We start from the raw sequence: 20,918 nt of genomic DNA, 5'->3' as shown, positions 1-20,918 counted from the left end.
ATCTTTTTTTTTTTTTACGATTTTTTTTCAGGGTTATTCCCTGGATATGTTTTATACTCTTTAAATTGTTGTTGACGTCGTTTTAGCTTTTATCACATTAGATACAGAGGTACCATAGATATTAATTCATCCAATGACTGAATTTTTTCATCCTTTTCAACTTTTTTTATAATTACTCTCCGAGGTTTATCTTATTAATTCAATTTCTGGTTTTACTTCTATTGTTTTAGTGTGTATTTCATTTGGATTATTGAGCTTTTTTTAACTACATCATGTTTATTTCTTGGATTTATTTTATTGGTTTTAAAATGTTTTGTAGTGCTTTTTTTTAAAATTTATTTTCAATTACAATTAATTTATTGTAGCTCTAGGGGATGAAGAGGGATTTTTAATAAGGTTGTGTTTTTTCAAGCTTTCACATTCTGTCAATTCTTTTCTGTATATTTATTAGTATTGTTTTAGAATTGTTTGGGACTCCTTTAGGTACTTATGGTTTTTAAAACTACATTTTTTTAAACATTTTTTATTTTCTTTGAATTAAATAGCATAATTTTGTTTCAGTTTTAAGGTTCAAAGAAGCAACTCACGACGACAGCACGATGGCCACGGCGTCGTTCATGACACTCTCGCCAAACAGCAGCGCATACAGGTCGCCGTCCGCGTGCAGCTCGTTGAAAATGGCCAACACCGTCACTAAATACAGTACAATCAACATGTGTTTTATTCTACTGTTGTGTTATTCTAGATGAACTCAAACTGAGTTGGGGCGTGGTCACATGCCTGGGTCGGTAGCGGAGATGATGGCACCAAAGAAAAGACAGTCGGTGTAGTAGAATTTGTCGCTCAGCTGACCGACCACTTGCATCAGTTTGACCACGCCGTACATTAGATTCCTGCAATGAGAATACGCACGATTTTATGGATTCATTTGGTGCGAATAAAAAAAGCCCGTCGCATATCTGTGGGATGTACTAAAATGAAAATAAATTGAATGGGAGGAGTAAAAACTCTTGTTTCTTTCACAGTTCACTTCATGCAGGTTTCCCAACTCTCTTACTCATATGCTGTTCTTAAAAAAAATGTTTTTTAATCCCCGAGTGGACTCTCACCCGATCACGAAACACGACACAGCCGTGCCCAGGAATGCGTAGGTGAGAATGGAGCCCAGATTCCGGAAGAAGTGTTTCTGAGCAGAAGGGGGTTGAAAAGGAGAATTAGAAAAGTGATTAGTCAGGGAAAATATTCTGCTATTTATGTGCAGGATATGTGTGCCGGATGTGTGACCAGAATGTCAGCAAAAACTTGTCTGTTTTTGTGTGTGTGTGTTTGTGTGTGTGTGGTGGGTTATGCACACACAATGGACCAAACTGACGAGTTTTAAATCAAACACCAGCCTGTCTTTTTGTGATCTTTACCCCTGTTCACTACTTACGTAACGGTTTTAAAGGGAAAGTGATTGCATCGCTCCCTTAATTTACAAGTGAGTTTTTACAGTCATGACCAGTAGCATAGTCTGGGATTTTTTTTTTTTTTTTTTTTTTTTGGAGGGGGTGTTGCTTTGTGTTGCAAACCAAAATTTGACATAGTGGACTTTCAATGACGCTCGAGTGAAATGGTGTGTGTGTGTGTGTGTGTGTGGGGGGGGGGGGGGGGGGGGGGGGGCAAATAAGATACTGTAATGGCCTCACATGTGGAGACGCAGTTTAATGAAGGGGAATTTGGACCACCGGAAGGAGCAGCACAATGTTCATTGAATTAAAGCAAAAAAAAAAAAAAAAAAAAAAACACAAATCTTTACATTCTATTTATGTTTTTAATGCATGTATTTATCCATCCATTATCTAATACGACCGCATAGTTCAGTGCCTAAAAATGTAGCCTTACAACAAATCTCTTGTAAGGACACGCTGCCCCAAAAGACGGGCAAAGGTCCAAGGCAGATAAGAGTGTGTGTGTGTGTGTCTGTGCGCACAAGAGTGAAAATAACAAAGACATTTGCTCCAGAAAAGGAACACTTGACTAACACTTGAAGGTTTATACAGCCAGTGAAGGCTTCACTTGGCTAATATTCTGTCTCGTGGAACCACCTGGAGCCTCACATGACCATTTTAAAATTCGACAGAGAGCTTAATGATCCCCCTTGGTGGTTATGTGTTCCGTCTTACCTTCTTCAGGCTGTAGCCAGCGTGGAAAATGATGGGAGGCAGCAAGATGTTGAAGAAGACTTCCGGGTCGAAAGTAACCTACGGGAAAAACAGCGAACCAGGCATCAGTGGAGGAGGAGCAGGACGTTTTGTTTGGGTTTTTGTTGTTGTTGCGACGTCACCTTGCGCAGCATGTCGTTCTGCTCCACATTGTGAATGTCGCGGGAGTCGATCTCCCCTTTGAGCGTGTACTCGAAGAACTTGCCGCTGATGTTGAGCAGTAGGCTGCTTCTTGCCGGCCCCTTGGCCAGCGAGCAGCTGGGTGGGCTCCTGTTGTGGTAGCTGGTGGCGGGGTTGCCGTAACGCAGGATGACCCCCACCAGCAGGCCTATGGGTCAACAGTTAAGACCACCAAGTGATGGGGAGGGGGGGGATCCATTTACAGAAATCAATCTCATGATCCAAGGCATATAGTATCATATGTTCAATATCTAGCCATCTATTAAAATAAATAGCTCGCAATCCAAGGCACAACATCTATCCTTCTATGGAAAGAAACATCTCAGCATCCAACGCATACCACATCATATGTCCAATATTTAAGGGAGAATCTCATGCGAGATAGTGAAACCGCCTGATGTGCCCAAAACTACCTCTCAATGGGAACATCTCATGATCCAAAGTATACCACATCATGTGTTCAATATCCAACATTTAACAAAATAGGGAAAGGACAATATTATGAGCCAAGTCATACGGCATTATACAGCGTGTCCAACATCTCGCTATGCAGTAATATAGAAAATGAAAGTCACAGCTCATTGTATAAACACAGCACACACACACACACAAAGTTTCTGTTTAGAACTACGGGAAAATAAAAGTCTCTTGTGTTTCCCAAAAGCACCCAGAGCGGCCAACGAATCTGTTTTTCATCCAGTTAGTGAGCGTTGGCTTTGTCCACCAGGACCAGAGAAGCAACACTCAAATTCCCCCGCCCCCCTTGTCATAAAGATCTTTCAATAATAAGGGTCAGGGAGAACAAAGGGCTCTTATCAATTGATAAATGAATTGATTAAGATGTGTGTCCCAATATCCTTGTCCATCTAGTGTCTAGACTCACTCAACCAAACAATTGCTTTTCATCTGTTCATTTTATGGAGTTAGCCAGCTTACTTGAGGGCAAGAGTGGCGGATGAGAGGAACATCCTGGACCAATCACCTATCAATCACATGATCGACATACGACCATTCACGCTTACTGAACGTTTAAGAATCTTCAACAAATGTAAGTGTTATGGACTATGTGAAGGAGTCAAAAGTTAGCATAAAACAGACCACCATGACCCGAAAAAATCCGTCTATTTATGGAAAGTAACATATTATTGTCCAATGCATACCACATCATATGCCCAACAGTATACAAAAGAACACCTCATAATCCACTGCATACCACATCATAAGGCCAACATCTAAGGAAAGGAACACCTTATGATCCAATGCATAACACATCATAAGTCCAACATCTATAGAAAGGAAAATCTCAAGAGCAATAGAAAATTTGACTATTCAGTGAAACGAGTAGAAAGTTCAAAGCTTTTTTTTTACCAATGTAGGTAGTAAAAGTAAAAAGTCCTTATAAAAACAGATTGTAGAGTCGGCTAATGGAAATCTACGTAAATATTTGCCCTTCGAGAATCCCTACTACTAGGGTAGTAACGGTCTTCTGGACATTTTGCCACATGGGAACGCATGCACGCCTTACCATAAATCATCGCCAGGCCGGTTTCGTGCAGGAAGCGTACGCGCCGGTGCTTGAAGAGCCATATGGTGAGGATGGTGAGGGTGAGCAGCAGGATGAAGGTCAGCAGATTGACGCTGTCCTGCCGGTGGCTCTCCTCGGCTTCCTTCTCCGTTGCGAGATCCTCCAGCCCGGCGGCGGCGGCGTCCTCCTGCCCGGATGCCGCCATCACCTTCATCATCATCATGAGCATCGGTATCATTGTCGTCGTCGTCGTCGTATTCGCGTGGATTGCGACCGTGGCGCTGGGAGGATGTTGCACACTCACGCCGCCCTCTACGCCATGTCAATGCGGGTGAACGCGCACCCAGGGTCCGCTTGACTCGCAGTCACACGCCAGTCAGTTCCGCCGTTAAAGGCACAGTTGACGCGCGGCTTCCGTGTGCGCGCGTGCGTGCCTGTTTGCGTGCGTGGAGAGGCGGTGCCACGCTTACCAGTCCTGTAGGAGACGCCCCCCGCCCCCCAGCATCACCCCCAGGCGACTGAGTCATGACTTTTTTTGAGGGGGGGGGGTAATTTTGCAATCCAGTCCTATTAAAAGCAGGAAACTCACCATAATGGACTTTGCCTCCTGAAAGAGTGGAGAATTACCTTGTTAGTGAAATGTCGCAGCTATAGAGACAGACCAGCTAGCTAGCTAGCTAGAGAGCTAGATATGCTAGCCAGATAGCTAGCTAGATAGATAGATGACTAACCCCCCCCCCCACCCCCCGCGTGGCTTCTAATGCTGCGTCATGAGTGGGTGGACGAGAATTCTATGTGAATATGTATGAAAACCCATTTACCAAAGATACATAGACGTGATGTGGTATGCCTTGGATAAACAGTGTTTCTACCCATTGATAGATGTTTTGACATAAAATGCAGTATGATGTGGATTATGAGATGGTCGAATAACAGAACGCTATGTATTAAGGCTACTCATGAATTTACACATTGTTTTTAAACTATGCTACAAGAATAGATTTTTTTATTATTAATAAATCATATTCTCATCTTCATCAAGGCATATGTTTTGATACATTCGACCATTGTGGTAAAGGTGAGTCAACATGAGTGAGAAAGATGCACTCACATCTTAACACTATTAGGGTAAACTTATATAATTAAGATGGAATGCAAGGCCGAAGGTGTAATCGTGACTATTTGGTTTTATGGAGCTTGCAACACCGCCAATGCTCCATTTACAGGAAGCCATGCAGGCTTACATACCTCACTACAATCCTATCCAACCACAGTGCAGGAAAAAAACAAGATCAACCCACAGTAGCTTCATCTGGCTTCTATTTTGACTAACTTTCACTGATGTTCACCAATCACAGAAGCTTGTTTGACCTTGATTTAAGAAAATGGTAATTAAATACAAAGGAGAAATGGCTCGTCCAGTGGTTGAATTCTTTTCACTTTTAATTGCCAGGTGTGAAAGTTAAATAGCACTTGGGAAGGTTGGTTGTTTGGTTTCACCATGATGAAAAAGAGGTTACACAGAAAAGAGAGCCTGTTTTCAGAAACATCCTTCTTACTCAAGCATGGATTAACTATTATTAGCGTGAACAAGTAGCTTAAATTGCAAAGTAATCTGCTTGAGGTGTTGTTGGTTGTGATGATTTTGCATTTTTACAGGATTTTGGCAATGTTTGACTGTACATCATTCATCATTTGATAATACAAATTCAGTATATTTACACGTTGTATCTTTTTTTTTTTTTTTTTTGTCTAACAGCTGCTTCTCATTGTGACGGAAACACCCAGGGAGGCGTGACCAACGTGTTCATTACGGTGCATTCGTCGTCAGTGGTACAAGTGCATTTTTGTATTTCCACCCCAGGATAATATATTCGACTTCTGATAATATAATAACCGTTTAAATTAATATGATGATAATACATGGCGTACAATGCGTGATTAGGTTATCACATGGAAAAATAAAGCTTTCTAAGATAGTAGAAATATTAAAATGTTGAGGACTATGAATCTTTAGATTACCAATTAAATTCCTATGTAAGAATACAATACAATATTTACATTTTTTCTTTATTTGTAAAGGAACTTTAGTTGCATTTTAAACTTAGAAAATTGACATTAAAAAAAAACATTTTTAACTTACTTTTTCAGTTGACATGGAATGCACCATAAGCGACATACCCACCTGTCATTAAATTGAGAGATGTGATTGGCTGCTGAATCACCCTCCTCTGCGCTGATTGGTTTCGAATCCAGAAAGGGAAACGGGAAGGGGGAAAAAAATCGTGTCAACTAAACCTCACGCATTCTTGCGCCACACGTAACTTACCCGTCAACCTCGTCAAATACAAAACAAAAGTTGAACAAAATGGGATGCTTTTACTCGAAAAAATCCAAACGAAAGTCGTTGGAAAAGGAAGAGAGGACACCGACGACGACGACGGTAGAAACTACGACGACCACCAACGCGGTTCCCCTTGGCAACAACACGGACGAGGCGGCACCGAAACAGTACAGCTGGGACAAGCGAGAAAAGGTTCGCCACGTCTTCTCATTTCCCTCTTTTGCAATACCCACCATTAAACCGACTTTTAAAAAGTTGACTCACGTTACTTTCTCCCTTCTGCAGTAGGCTGCAGGTGCATTTGAGTGATCGCTATTCTTGGCCAACAGGCTTTGACTTTTCCACTCGAGCCATTGGCCTCCCTCAGTCTCTCGCTCACTCCGTGTAACTTGTTTTAAGCCAATTATGGGATTGCAAAACGCACCTCTTTTAACCGCATTTAACCTGACCCACAGCTCAACTTCCGGGCTGATGACCGCCCTTAAATGGTATGCTTATGCTGTGCTACTGCATAATAATGTTATTATATGTTATCCAAAGGAAGACTGTTTTCTGTTTGCTTAGCCAAGCTGGTGATTTATTTCCAGTTTCTATACTGTTTGTACTGTGAAATCGGTATAAAAAAGTTTACAAGCCGTTTATCAAATGTATGAGGGAGAATCCTGTCAGCCAGGGGTGTCAAACTCATTTTTAGTCGCGGGCCAATTTGGAGTTACGTCTTCCCTTGGAGGGCCGTTATGACCGTGAAACCTCAAAATTATTACTTGTACACAACAAATTAATAGATTACTAGTTTTGAAATCATTCAAGTCAATTATAATTTGTTCAAATATTGTTCAAGTGAGTGCAAACAGGGTAACGAAATTATTGCAAAATCTCAACGTTATATAGTACACATGACATTTTGACATTTTGGTACAGACTTTAACAAGTTGATGCACATGATTTGCTTTCGTGGGCCACATAAAATGACCTGGTGGGGCGGATCTGGCCCCCGGGCCTTGAGTTTGATACGTGCTGTAAGCAGTTTATTTCATTTGTGTAGCATAACAGCTAAATGCAGTTTCACCATGTTTGCTTTGAACTCTATTAATTGATGCTATCTGATGATTACATTGAATTTGCAGAATATTAACTAAATTAGGACACTTTTCTTGAAATAGAGCTTTATTACATGGGGGGGTTCGCCAAAACATACTCATTTCTTGTAAGAATGACTTAAGAAATATTCCTTTCTTGAAGCTGTATGACCTTTTACTTGTGAGATTGTTTTTTTTTCCCCTCTCAAAATAAATACATGGGAAGATGACCTTGAAAAAGAAAAAATTCATACTAAATCACCATCGCAATACCGCCCCCCGCTGCCGACTCGGACTTCAAGGCGGTCCGCATCTCGGCGGACGCGGCGCGCAGCATCGTGCCTCTGACCAAAGGAGGCCGGCGCAAGGATAGCGACGAGTCCTGCCTGTTTGTGTTCTTCGCCGGGGAGTACACCACCGCCAATGCGCGCAAAATGATCGATGAGGTGAGGAAATTGTTTCGTTAATCAATAGAGGGCAATGATGCATTTATAAATAAAAAAATATGTCAATAAACAAAATGACAATTATAATATAAATAGTAATAAAGTTAATAAATTGTGTTAAAATGCAAAAATGATTCAATTCTAGGAATTTGAGAGAATATACAAAATATAGATTTTGGCTCTGGTTTTCAGTCGTAAATTGCATAATTTTATTGCACATATGTTTTTACTCAAACATTCCGCTCATGACTGCGCTGCTGCCAAACTATGCGTCACTCATCTCGAATGCTGGATCATCAGCGAGCTCAAAAACGTCGTTTGTGTGCATGCAAGGACATCCGCTGCGTGGTGGCATGCCAGCAGTTCCGCACGCGGGACTGTAAAAAGATGGAGGTGCTGTTGGATCGTCTATTTATATTGTTTTTTTCCTAGAAACTAACAACTCGTCATCACAGGTGTTCCTGTGCTGCGCCACGCAACCCATCATCGAGTCGTCCACCGGCGTGAAGATGGGCTGCTTTCAATACTACTACCCCGAGCTGGCCTTCCACTTCAAGGATGCCGGCCTGAGCATCTTCAACAACAACTGGAGCAACGTCCACGACTTCACGCCCGTGGCCGGCGAGACCAACTGGAGCCTGCTACCCGAAAGCGCCGCCGTGCTAGAGTCCGTGCCGGCCCCCGGTGCCGACTCGGACTTCAAGGCGGTCCGCATCTCGGCGGACGCGGCGCGCAGCATCGTGCCTCTGACCAAAGGAGGCCGGCGCAAGGATAGCGACGAGTCCTGCCTGTTTGTGTTCTTCGCCGGGGAGTACACCACCGCCAATGCGCGCAAAATGATTGACGAGGTGAGGAAATGGTTTCGTTAATCAATAGAGGGCAGTGATGCATTTATAAATAAAAAAAATGTCAATAAACAAAATAACAATTATAATATTAATAGTAAGTTAATAAATTGTGTTACAATGCAAAAATGATTAAATTCTAGGAATTTGAGAGAATATAAAAAGTATCGATTTTGGCGCTGGTTTTCAGTTGTCAATTGCATAATTTTACTGCACATATGTTTTTACTCAAACATTCCGCTCATGACTGCGCTGCTGCCAAACTATGCGTCACTCATCTCGAATGCTGGATCATCAGCGAGCTCAAAAACGTCATTTGTGTGCATGTTAGTTTGTTCATTCCTTCCTGTCTTCCTTCCATACTTCCTTCCGCAACAAATGTTTCTCGTCGTGACTTTTTCCCTTCCACTCAGGCGACCGCCAAAGGCTTCGTGCTGATCCAGACAAAGGAGGTGTCGATGCGACCCGAAGACGTCAAGCGTGTGTTCCAGAACAATGCTGAGGATCTCGTGGACTGGATCAGCAAAGGTCACTTAACTGCTTTCTCAACGTCTTGATTGTTGCATCGTTCTATTTGGCCCACAAATACCAATCGAGTACATTTCATTAATGGGTGGCCAAACATTTATGAGAAAGGGTCTCATTTAATTTTTAAACCAGATACCTGGGCGAGGTCGAGAGTTCAAATGTTTATTTAAAATAATGTACACCATACTTTTTCTATCGCCTCACCTGATCGACTTTGTGACATTTTTTTTTGTCTTTATTGTAAAGGTCCTGTCATTGCCCTGGAGCTTAACGGTGACGGTGTCGTGGAAGCCTGCAAGAACATAGCCGGCGAGGTGTTTGGCGGCACTAAGGTCAGCGTTGCTTTTGTCTCCCTTTACTCATGACTAGAACAATGTCCTCATGACTTGAACTGAAGCAAAAACGACTTCATGACATTCTTTTTAATTACGCCCTTTGTATATGTTTTTATGAAGTGCAATATTATAGACTGCTATTTTTCTATTTAAGAAAAACACAAACTTTTTTTTTTTTGTTTTTGTTTTTGTGAGACTTCATTGAATTTTCATTGATCCCCTGCCCGCAGGTTTTCGTCTCAGACAACAAGAACACATCTTCTCATGATGTGGACAACTTCTTCAACTTCGCCGACATGCAAATGGGCTTGTGAGGAGTCAGGTCCATACACATTTGGACGCTGCTTTGTTTTTTTTTTTTTTGCACTGCTACAATCAGTGTGGGCCACACACCATCCGGACCTGCTGCTGCTGCTTTGATAAATAATCCACGGCTGTAAACACATAAGAAGGGTTAACCCCAAGACGTAGTGTTTATGACCAGAGTAGCTTTGAATGTACAGCGCGGCCGCCCTATCGTGTTATTTATGCAGCCAATGCAAATTGAGATTCGCGCTCCTGCTGTCCACATTTTTACCACTTGCTGTTTGTTTGCTGTTGGCGTTAGAGCCGAGAGAAGTACTCGCATCCTGTACTTATGTAGAAATGCACATACTTATGTTAAAAAAAGAAGAGAGAGTTGTAAAAGTAGAGGAAATGATTCAACTCCTTCCGTTAAAAAAAATTATAAATAGCACACACTGTGACATGCACATAAGTTTGTTGCGACCTTTTGGCTTGTGGCATCAGGTCACCACAGTGAATCAGTTGAATAAATGTTTGTTTGTTTTTTTTCGGGGGGTGGGGGATTGTGATTTTTGTATTCGGGCATAGCACCAGCCATGGCTGGGTCTCGACGCGCTGGCTGGGAATTAAACTGCATCACTATACTGTACCACCTGCGCTGAAATGTAATTAATTACTAAAGTCAAAATGAATTCATACCGCCGCTTCCTTGACAGCTTTCCCACACACACATGCAGGTTTTTTTATTACCTAAGATTGCTGGTCCGACCCGTTTCAGACTCTTTTATTGGAACAAATCCAATCACTTAGACCACACTTACTTTCTCTCGGTTACATTGGCCTCACCTTCCTGACCCGGTCATCCAATCCAGTCACTTTCATGGCCTTGTTGACGGTCGGAACTTGTAAAAGCGTAACACCATTTCATGTAAGACAACTGCTGGGTTTGCTATTTGACAGTCCGTGAATAACGACAATCCATGTACAAGTGACGCCCAGTATGAATGCATTGGGAATTTTTTCTTAAATCCCAAATTCATAGGGGAAAAAAAATGTCCACAAAAACACGAGGGTTAAACCCCCCCCCCCTCAAAAAAAAAAAAAAACAGCATGTAGGTGCCGAAACACGATGATGTGTTCCAGGAGAGAATGCTTTGTAATGGTGTAGCAAACCTGCAGTTTTGTTACGTGGATTGTTGCGAGAGTTTTTTCAGATACGACTCTGAGACTGTGAAGGTGCCTCTGATTAGTAATTGGATGAGTGAGTCCTAAAAGATCTACTTAAGTATCGTAACCATTTGTACGTAGGTACTTGGCACCACTGGTCAACATGTACTTGTATGTAGTTTGTATTTATTTTTTGATGCTCGCCTCTGTCAAAATGTGAACGTGTAGCTCTAGTGTTGGTTCGCTTCACTGTCTGAAACATCAGGAGCACAAGAATGCCTCATATTTTATGTATAAATCCTTGTAAAGATCGTCACGTGTGTGTACTATACTTTAATGTACGATGGAACGCACCTTTTGTTTACTCAAAAAAGAAATGGACATGTATGCTTTTTTTTATGTAGGCCATCATGTGATCAGTCTTTTTTTTTGCACAGTGTGTTTTATATGCTTTGAATGTTTTTGTATAGAAACCAACTGATGTTCGACGCTGTACGTTTTTTTAGTAAAGGTTTTTACATTTGTGACACTGTTCTTATTTTTTGTTGTCTTTAGTGTAGCACTGTAAGAGTTGGTAGTTACAATGCTGATTTCCTGTCGAGCACAACTCAGCCATGAATCACTCTTGGCAGCTTTCACTTCCATCTAAAATCATTTCATATGCCATTAATTAGTCGGACAATCTTCCAGATGGGCGGAAAAGCCCAAAATGTTTGTCTTATGACAAAATATTCAGTCAGTAAATAAAAAGTTGACCTAAATTAATGTTTGAAAACAAAAGTTATTGGAAGGACAAGTAAAGTCAATTTTTTTCTGACATTAGTCGGTACCCAAAAAGTAGACCTCGGCTTCAAAAAAAGATTGCTGACACCTAAATTGTTTTAATTTTACTGTCGTGTTGAAATGCAAGTTTTACATTATAGGTTTCAGTTTGATCATGTACTTTTAAAACATTAATTTTGACTAACATTAGCGTGCTACTGTATACAGTATTAAAAACATTGCTCCTTCTCAATCTGTCCACCCGTCCCATCGCCGAACGCCAGTGTCCAAATCGAACGCACTCACCAGGGATTGAGGAGAAATCGGCCGGGTTTAGGACCCGGCGGGCTATTCGGTACAATAGCGCTGTTGTGCCGTGTTAGTGGGCCGACTGACTGCAAGCCCCGGAGGAGAACCTCCTCAAAAAACACTCAATTTAACCCATTACCACGCTCAAATACTTCTCATTTTGTGGCTACACGCAGTGTGCTGGACTCTGGACGTCGTACGGGTGTGATAAAGCGGACCTCCCAGTGCTTATATTTGAAGGTAAAATGGTGGAAGCGTGAACAATATGCCCCGTGTGTTTCCTGGCTCGAAGTAGCAGGACGTGCCCCCGTGGATGCTTGCTTTTAAAATCCGGCCGTCCGACAGTGAACGAGGCGTTTTGTTTGATTTCATCCCCCGAACGCTTGCTTCGTCGTTTGGTCACACTGGGCGGTTAAACGGACGTATAGTTGTTCACCACCCCCCACCTTGTCTCTCGTTTTAAAGGCTCCACTCTGAGGAAGTGACATGTCGGTGCGCTGGTGGTGGTGGCGCCCATGTTTGATTTGGCCTTCGTCGTCTCCCGCTCTTCCAAGGCGTCGACTAGACTTGGCGCCAAAGCTCTTTCTAAGGCTTTTTTGTCGCTTTATTTTTTCCCGAGAAACTTGTCTGGGTGTGAAAGTAATTCTACGGTTGGGAATAAATCTTACGCCACACGAGTGTAGCGACATAAACAAAGCGCTTGGCGCAATTATCTTATCGTTTCCAAGCTTTCGAACAACGGGTTCCCATGTTGTGTTGTCACATCCGTTAACCCCTCCCTCTCCGTCTGTTTAGCTAGATTGCTAGCTAGGTGCCCCCTTTCACGTGCTAATATGAAGCAGAGGTGTCAAAAATATTCATACTCTGTACCTAACGAGAAACTCAGCTGATTGTGTAAATGATAAAAGTAGAAATAAGGATTTAAGTATTTTTATGTTTTACATGGTGCATTTCACACTTGCACATAGTTAGTTACCAAAGAGCACTTAAAGGCAGAAAAGTAGAAGAATTTAAGACATTTAAAAGGATAGAAAGGAGATAACAAGTTAGTTTACCAAATTCCATCAAGTAAAATAAAATACTGGCTCTGGAATGGTCCTGTGTGGAGTTTGCATGTTGTCTCCATGCTTGTGTGGGTTTTCTCCGGGTACTCTGGTTTCCTCCCACATTCCAAAAACATGCATGGCAGTTTGATAGAACACTCTAAATTGTCCCTAGGTGTGAGTGTGAGCGCGGATGGTTGTTCATCTCTGTGTGCCTTGTGATTGGCTGGCAACCGGTTCAGGGTGTCCCTTGCCTGCTGCCTGAAGACGGCTGCCCCGCATGCCCCGCGACACATGTATTGCGAGGATAAACCGGATCAGAAGATGGATGGATATATAGATGTATAAATAAAAACAACAGAACTGGCTGATGGATTGGAAAAAATGTCAAATTGGCTCTTGTGTTCTTCCATTTTTCTGTATGTTGCCCTCAGTTTGGACACCCATCCTTTCCATTGTCATATAAACGTTGTCATCAGCTTAACATTGTCGATTTTGTTCTTGAAATACCTCATGTCAACAGCAGATGTTGTCAAGGACTCTGCTGCTCGTTGTCCTTTTCCCCTTAAAAATAGCTTGTGGAACAATTAAGGCTGGTTGTGTGGAGTTTGCATGTTCTCATCACCACTTACTTCAGCTTCCCTCCCACATTCCAGAAACAAGCATATAATCTTGTTGAATGGCTGGCAAACAGCGTTGCAACGTCGCAGACGTAACGGCCAGTCATAAACGCCACATCCTATCACGAGTTTTTCAACAAAAGCACATTTCAGGGTATTAATGATTATTGACCAATAAATTGTATATGCTGTATTTGTAATGTTTTGCAATGACACTTTTTTTTTTTTAATAATTTCATGTGCACCTGTGGATTATACAAAACTGAAGCCTTGAGTGTGATTGACGATGGAGAACTATTACCGAAGGTCAGATGTGAAAGGCTCCAGCTCACCCGCGACCATAGTGAGGATAAGTGCTGAAGAACATGGATGGATGTTTGTTTGCGTAGCATGAACTTAAATGACCACGTCCACCCCCTCATGGGGAATGCCAGGCATGTTTAAACAGCACTTTTGGTCCACTGACACGCTAATTCTTCATGGGAGAGTGATGATAGCCAGGGAGCCTGAAATGAAACGTATTGCTTCACAGGAAAGGAACAAAACCCACCAATACAATTAATTCAAAGTCAATTTCCAACTCAAAAATAATTTGTCAAAATGCACGACTGGTAATGACTAGCGTGAAAATGGTGCTAACATCACATGCCCTTTTCTCTTATTCTCAGGGATGAAATTAATCACTTGAGTGTCCGTCAGAGGAAGCCACTAGCATGCTTTTCAACTGGAGATTTATGGTGAGTAGGAGCAGTGGCAGCAGCCACGCGTGGTGATTTAAGTTGCAAATTTTTCCACTGGCTTGACGTAAACGTACTCCCATTTCTGGTATTAGCAGTAGCATGCTCCTCGTGTGCGAACAATGTGTTATACCGAAGGCCTCACGCGGCGTCCATCTTGTCTGCAGGATGTGACAGGATGAAGCGTCTCAGGACCTCCAGCAGCAGCGACACTTCTGACAATGAGAGTGAGTCCCCGCACAACACGGCCTGATGACAAAATGCCTTCATTCAGGTGCATACAGCTGAAGCTACGTGCCATGTTTGCATCCAGGTCCCTCGACCTCCTTCTGCTCCAACAAGTATGGCAGCAAACCGGGCACCCCCGCCGCCGACCCTAAGAAACCGGCTGAAGTAAGTCCCCCACAATGTTACCCCCCTGCACCTTCACTTGGAGTCGCCCGGGATATCTTAATTTTGGGCGTGTCTCACAGGTGTTCCGAAAAGACCTGATCAGCGCCATGAAACTGCCTGACTCGCACCACATCCCGCCGGAAGAGTACTACCTGCTGGCCGACAGCTGGAAACAGGAATGGGAGAAAGGGGTTCAGGTTTTGGCAAGCCCGGACACCATCCCACAGGCGTCAGTCAGGTACGGATGACAGCGTTGCAGAGAGAAAAGTACTGTGGTACCCAGTGCCTAGGTCGACCCTTATTTATAATAATATAAATAATGATAATATATTATTTTCCAAGAAACTAGCAACCTCCAGTAACTCAAGCCCACTTGCAACTCAAATTTCATCCCGCAACATTATCAACCAAGTCATTTCCTGTCATCACAATTGTGGTCATTTTTATGTGCAGGATCATAGCGGAGAAGTCCAAGGAAATTCTGTATGGCCACCAGAAAAAGTACATCCAGTGCTCTGCGCAGGAGTCCTCTGAGCTGGGCTACGTCAACATCAAGGAGCTGGCGGAGGCCATGTGCCGCTACGACCTTGACGACGTCGACCTCTACTGGCTGCACACGCTCAACAGCCAGCTGCTCTGGATGGGTAAGCCAGCCATATTTGTAATTTGGCATTTGCACTTTTTTTTTTTTTTGTCTGTGCTTTTGTGTGTGTGGGCATGGTGATTGGTTAAATGAAATTGAATTCAGACTTATATTTTTATCTACATATCTGGCCCAAATATCTGACATTTTGTCCATATTGCCCAGCCCGATACGGCACCACCTGTCATCTTAGCCTGCTTTGCGCCCGCGTGTCCAGGTGAGGACCCAGTGGACGAGCTGACGATGGAGCGCACCATGGAGGCGCTGGAGGGCCAGTGCCACGACAACATGAAGCACGCCATCGAGACGGTGGAGGGCCTGGGCATCGAGTACGACGAGGACGTGGTGTGCGATGTGTGTCGCTCGCCCGACAGCGAGGAAGGCAATGACATGGTTTTCTGCGACAAGTGCAACATCTGCGTTCACCAGGTAGGGTACACAAAAGGTTGTTTCACCTTACCTGCATTAGGAATCATTCACTCTTTCTGTACTCCACAACTGAAGATTTTTTTTGTAGTTGATGCTAATGAGATTAGCGGGTACACAGTTTAGGGATTTCTCTATACCATATAGTTCACTAAAATCTTGATACCCATAGAATATTTCCAAAAGTCCAGATCTGATATTTCCCCGAGACATTCAGGAAATCGACCTAAATTTTACACCTCGTTTGCAATCCTACTCATTTCACATTCAAACCGTAGTCAAAAAAAATAAAAAATGGTGAGCTCACTACATATAGTGCACAGGATAGAGGCTAGAGAGTGATTCACAGCTCGGGTAGCAAAGGGAGCCATGTGACAAGACGGGTGTACTTTGTTTCCCCCTACCAGGCCTGTTATGGAATCGTCAAAGTGCCCGTCGGGAATTGGCTGTGCCGCACGTGCGTGCTGGGCATCGACCCGCAGTGCCTCCTGTGTCCCAAAAAGGGCGGGGCCATGAAGGCGACGCGCGCCGGCACCAAGTGGGCGCATGTCAGTTGCGCCCTGTGGATCCCAGAGGTAAAGTTAAAAAAAATAAAAATCAAAAAAATAATCCTTGGCTGATTACCAGCTCACAGCTCCCACTCGTTTGCTTCACTGCACACAGGTCAGCATCGCATGCCCTGAAAGGATGGAGCCAATCACCAAAGTGTCCCACATCCCACCCAGCCGCTGGTCGCTCATCTGTAGCGTGTGCAAGATCAAGACGGGGGCGTGCATTCAGGTGAGGCAGCAAGTCGGCCTGCACAACTAATCACATTTTAATTATGATTACGATTTTGGCGAGGGGGGGTGGGTTCTCATCGGCAGCTCGGTAAAGTAAAGCCTTTCCTTTCACAGCAGCACTTAGAAACAGTAATCCATGACTTCGTGACAGCTCAGCTGCATAACTGTAACGCACTTGATTTTGGGGTCGGCCAGTCCTCCTTCAGGCGTCTTCAGTTGGTCCAAAATGCTGCTGCTCGCCTCCTAACTGGAGCTCATAGAAGGGAGCACATACCTGCAATTCTTGAAATGGTTTCGCTCCACTTTAACTCACCCGCTTCCTATGCGCTGCCCTTCCCCACAGTGCTCGGTGAAGAACTGCACCACGCCCTTCCACGTGACATGCGCCTTTGAGCACAGCCTGGAGATGAAGACCATCCTGGACGAGGGCGACGAGGTCAAGTTCAAGTCGTACTGCCTCAAGCACAGCAAGCCCAAAGTGCCAGGCGAAGCGGGCCTGAGCCCGGCGCGCGCCAAGCCCCCGGCGCCGCCCTCCGACTCGGTCAAGGTGGGCCTACGGGCGCAGCGGCTGCAGGAGCTGGAGGAGGAGTTCTACGCGCTGGTGCGGCCGGAGGAGGTGTCGCGGGCCGTGGGGCTCTCACAGTGCCTGGTGGACTTTGTCTACCAGTACTGGAAGCTAAAGAGGAAAAGCAACTTTAACAAGGCCCTGCTGGCACCCAAGGAAGACGAGGAGAACCTGGTGCTGCAGCCACACCAGGACAGCATCCACACGCGCATGCGCATGTTCATGCACCTGCGACAGGACCTGGAGAGGGTCAGTGCAATTAATCATTTTCGCCGCCTTCTCTGCCACCGTAATTTGAAGGTGTGATGTATCATTCCAAAGGATTTTTTTTTTTTTTTTTAATGAATTTAAAATATTGAACATGTTAAAATGACTTCTGTGCTGATTGTATTTGTGGCGTGTCGTGCGTTGGTGCAGGTGAGGAACTTGTGCTACATGGTGAGTCGACGGGAGAAGCTCAAACTGCTCCAGAGCAAAGCCCAAGAGCAAATGTTCAACCTGCACGTCACCCTCATGAGCCAGGAGATCTCTGCTGGTGAGCTCCCCTTTGCTCAGCGTTTTGCTTGCTGCCCCCTTTCAGGCAGGGCCACCGCTAATTGCTCCAGGAACATAAAACGCGACGATCATTCTTGGCCTTTCACACAGGTGCCAACAGCAGGGATATTGCCACATCGCTAGTCCCTGTCACTCAAATCTATTGTATTTATTTAAACCCACTACAAAGACAAGCTATTTCATGTTGATCAGTTGGAACATGAAATGGCTTGTCTTTGTAATGGATTCAATTAAATATAGATTGAACATGATTTGCCAAAAATTGTATAGTTTTTATTTATATTAAACCCAACATTGCACCTTCGCTGGAAGAGGATTTGTAGAAATATTTGAGAGGGTATTGGCGGGAAAAAAAATCTGCATCTCTGCCACACATCACAAACCAGCTGAGTCTCGTGAACATACTGGGAAAAGCAAAGCTTAAATGATTCTCAGAAATCTGATAAGACCACTACAGCCCCCAATCTTGTGACCCTCCTTGTAAGTGTTCACATCCACCTATTACGGTACTCTTAGAAAGCAACTAAACAAACATGTTGACTCTTTTTTTTTCTCTCTCTTCCGAAGGCCTTGCTGCATCCTTCCCGGTGGAGAGTGTTCTGTTCCGGCCTCCTCCCAGGATCACACTGAAGCTGAAAATGCCCAAAGCCTCCAGCCTGGGAAACTGCCACACCGCGTCCAAAACGGCCAACGGGCCTCTCTGCCCGGACAACAGCGGAAACGTGTCTGAGCGAGCCAGCGAGGGCCTGGGCCAGGGCAAGCCTCAGCTGCACGGGCACGCCCGGCGGGAGGAGCGCGCCAACGGCCGGGTGGCGGGGAAGCCGCTCGCCGGAAAGTCCATGTCGGGGAAGCCCATGGCTGGGAAGCTGCTGGCGGGGAAGCCTCTGACTCTGCATCCCCCATTGCACGGCCACTCCTCCAACGGCAAAGCTGAGCAAGAGCGCGCCTCCAAAAATGGCCTCTTGGAGAAACTGGTCGCGCAGAAAGACAGCTCATGCCAGACGCCAGGTGAGCCCGACGCGCCGAAGCAACCGCTGGACAAAGGCGCTTTCGGTAAGTCGGCCATGGAACACTTCGGCAGGTCCTTCAAGGAGGCCACCATGAACTTGGTACGGACCACTGAGGACATGCGGGCCTCGGACAAGCTCGCCCGCAAGGAAAAACTCTGGCCCAAGCCAGTGCCGGCCAACAACACGCGCTTGTACCATGACAGCGACGGCTACTGTCCCGACCTTGAGCTCAGCGACTCCGAGCCCGAGGCCAAGGGGAGGCACCGGCGCCAGGGCGGGCCTCCTACGCCGGACACCACCCGAAGGGCAACCGGTAGCGACCAGAAAGGCAGCGGTGGCGGGCGTGGGAGACAGTCACTGGGAACCGCCTCGCATTGCGTACGAAGGTGACAACAGACCCGCTCCGTGAGAAGACGCAATTAGCGTGCTAAGCAGTTAGCGCGTTTGTACGTAGCACAACTTTTTACTGAACAGCGCGGCACTCCGTTCCTCATCGCACAGCTGGATGTACAGTGTTGTAAGAAACGGACCAAACATTCCAATACAAAGTGAGAACACCCACCTGGGACTCGAGCTGCTGATGTCACTCCCTAGGCCACGCCTCTCAAAAGCACACATCAACACAGTGTTTCTCTCCAAGGGTGACAGCCTGAGTCAATTCATCTTATTCCTTCACTTCAATACTGTCTCTTGGCACAAAGATGGCAGCAAATCGGGATTTTAATACTAAGGCCAGAACACAAAAACAGCAAGTACGTGAACTTTTCAGTCAATAGTCAAAACAAATGTCCTATTTAATTTTTTTTTTCTTAAAAAAAAAAAAGTTGCCTTGAACAAACAAAAAAAAAGTTTTGAAGTAAAAATGTTGCCAAGTTTAAAAGGGGAAGTCAACTCTTTTTTTTTTTTTTTTTTTTCCAAGTTTGGTCTTGTAATGACCAATCACAGCTCAGCTGTTTTCTTTTATTGGTCTTGTAACATTCACAAGCTGAACCGTGATTGGTCATTACCCGACCGACCCTTGGGCAACGGTGATAGCAAGTGACAAAATGGCCACCCTTTCGGATAGATAAAAGCGGGAGGATTTTGCTGCTAAATTCATAGACCATTAATGCAATATTCATCTCAATTCCGTGTTTTGACCCAAATGGATGCATAAAACATTGCAAAGAAAAAATCGGAGTTGACTTCAATAAAGAACACTAAATTCTTGATGTTCACAACGCCACTGTCGTCACATATTCGCTGCCTTCACTCTTTTCTTGTCTCATCCTTTGATTTGATAATAAAGAAGCAAATCAAGACGTTTTTTGTTTTATTCAAAATTAATCTTCCACATGAATTGTGTCCTGTAAATTTCTAAAAATTTTTATTAATTAAAATGTTACATTTTTATCAATTCTTCATTTTAAATGTTAATGTATTTTTTATTTAAGTGATTTTAAATTGATGTTAGAAACAGATTTACTTCTTCAGTTTAATTACATTTAGGCTGGCCTGGTGAGAAACTGCACGTTAGCGCGTCAGCCTCACAGTGCAGAGGTGCAGGGTTCGATTCCATCTCCGGCCTTCCTGTGTGAACTTTGTATGTTATCCCCGTACCTTCGTGGGGTTTCTCTGGGCACTCCGGTTTCCTCCCACATTCCAAAAACGTGTGGCAGGCTAATGGAACACTCTAAAATGTCCCTTAGTGTGATTGTGAGTGATTGGTTGTTCGTGTGTGTGCCCAACGATTGGCTGGCAACCGGTTCAGGCTGTACCCCGCCTGTAGGAGAGAGCAACAATGCTTAGACTAAAGTGACTAATAAACAAAATATGCTTGGAACACAAACGTGACGCGGGCTTTTGCAGGGAGTGCGATAGCCGTTTCTGATCCTACCTCAAAAGTTTCACAATGTCAGTTCACGTTGGTCAATGCCCACGTGTGTGTGTGCGCGTGTGTGTATACTTTACAAGAGGGGTTGGGAACCTATGGCTCGAGAGCCATAGCCATATATGGGTCAGTTCACGTTGGTCAATGCCCACGTGTGTGTGTATACTTTACAACAGGGGTTGGGAACATATGGCTCGCGAGCCATATATGGCTCTTTTGATGATTGCATCTGGCTCGCAGATAAAACAAAATATTTTCGCTTGTT

General features: G+C 44.3%; 3 protein-coding genes and 1 long non-coding RNA gene across 5 annotated transcripts in view; 2 read left to right on the top strand and 2 right to left on the bottom strand.

Moving 5' to 3' along the window:
- Window positions 1–4,418, bottom strand: part of slc9a7 (solute carrier family 9 member 7) — a 20,207-nt gene extending 15,789 nt beyond the window's left edge. Inside the window, exons 1-6 of one of the 2 annotated variants that reach the window (XM_019896783.1) lie at window positions 3,910–4,418; window positions 2,327–2,532; window positions 2,166–2,243; window positions 1,110–1,186; window positions 781–893; window positions 588–693 (exon numbers count right to left, since the gene is read on the bottom strand). In XM_019896783.1, the coding sequence (XP_019752342.1) occupies window positions 588–693; window positions 781–893; window positions 1,110–1,186; window positions 2,166–2,243; window positions 2,327–2,532; window positions 3,910–4,147 (818 nt within the window). In that variant the 5' untranslated portion in view covers window positions 4,148–4,418. The remainder of the gene's footprint in view (window positions 1–587; window positions 694–780; window positions 894–1,109; window positions 1,187–2,165; window positions 2,244–2,326; window positions 2,533–3,909) is intronic. The other variant, XM_019896782.1, reaches the window with a different exon arrangement.
- rp2 (RP2 activator of ARL3 GTPase) lies at window positions 4,199–11,465 on the top strand. The gene is made up of 7 exons (XM_019896490.1): window positions 4,199–4,240; window positions 7,635–7,778; window positions 8,112–8,171; window positions 8,234–8,626; window positions 9,037–9,151; window positions 9,398–9,483; window positions 9,717–11,465. Exons 1-7 carry the CDS (start codon window positions 4,199–4,201, stop codon window positions 9,798–9,800), a joined length of 924 nt encoding a protein of 307 aa, XP_019752049.1. The 3' UTR covers window positions 9,801–11,465.
- Window positions 11,466–12,045: 580 nt separating this feature from the next.
- jade3 (jade family PHD finger 3) lies at window positions 12,046–19,617 on the top strand. Its single transcript, XM_019896781.1, has 12 exons — window positions 12,046–12,249; window positions 14,341–14,409; window positions 14,577–14,636; window positions 14,723–14,802; window positions 14,883–15,040; window positions 15,256–15,446; window positions 15,663–15,874; window positions 16,279–16,446; window positions 16,535–16,651; window positions 16,997–17,467; window positions 17,636–17,753; window positions 18,341–19,617. The coding sequence occupies exons 3-12, from the start codon at window positions 14,588–14,590 to the stop codon at window positions 19,171–19,173; spliced, it is 2,397 nt and encodes a 798-aa protein (XP_019752340.1). The 5' UTR covers window positions 12,046–12,249; window positions 14,341–14,409; window positions 14,577–14,587; the 3' UTR covers window positions 19,174–19,617.
- LOC109532126 (uncharacterized) lies at window positions 13,514–14,633 on the bottom strand. The gene is made up of 2 exons (XR_002171321.1): window positions 14,543–14,633; window positions 13,514–14,178 (listed from the first exon to the last, which is right to left on the bottom strand). It is a non-coding gene; the product is annotated as an uncharacterized LOC109532126 (long non-coding RNA).
- Window positions 19,618–20,918: the final 1,301 nt, after the last annotated feature.

The sequence above is a fragment of the Hippocampus comes genome, unplaced genomic scaffold (assembly GCF_001891065.2).
Source record: "Hippocampus comes isolate QL1 unplaced genomic scaffold, H_comes_QL1_v1.1 scaffold22, whole genome shotgun sequence".
Lineage (NCBI taxonomy): Eukaryota > Metazoa > Chordata > Actinopteri > Syngnathiformes > Syngnathidae > Hippocampus > Hippocampus comes.
The sequence above is the reverse complement of the archived record's forward strand: the minus strand, read 5'-3'. Positions and strand labels throughout refer to the sequence as shown.

Coding starts and splice junctions, on each gene's coding strand:
- jade3 (XM_019896781.1), top strand. CDS start 14,588: ATGAAGCGTCTCAGGACCTCCAGCAGCAGCGACACTTCTGACAATGAG. Junction 15,041..15,255: donor ATCCCACAGGCGTCAGTCAG/GTACGGATGACA, acceptor TTTTATGTGCAG/GATCATAGCGGAGAAGTCCA. Junction 15,875..16,278: donor GCAACATCTGCGTTCACCAG/GTAGGGTACACA, acceptor TCCCCCTACCAG/GCCTGTTATGGAATCGTCAA.
- rp2 (XM_019896490.1), top strand. CDS start 4,199: ATGTTGCACACTCACGCCGCCCTCTACGCCATGTCAATGCGG. Junction 7,779..8,111: donor CGCGCAAAATGATCGATGAG/GTGAGGAAATTG, acceptor TGTGCATGCAAG/GACATCCGCTGCGTGGTGGC. Junction 9,484..9,716: donor AGGTGTTTGGCGGCACTAAG/GTCAGCGTTGCT, acceptor CCCTGCCCGCAG/GTTTTCGTCTCAGACAACAA.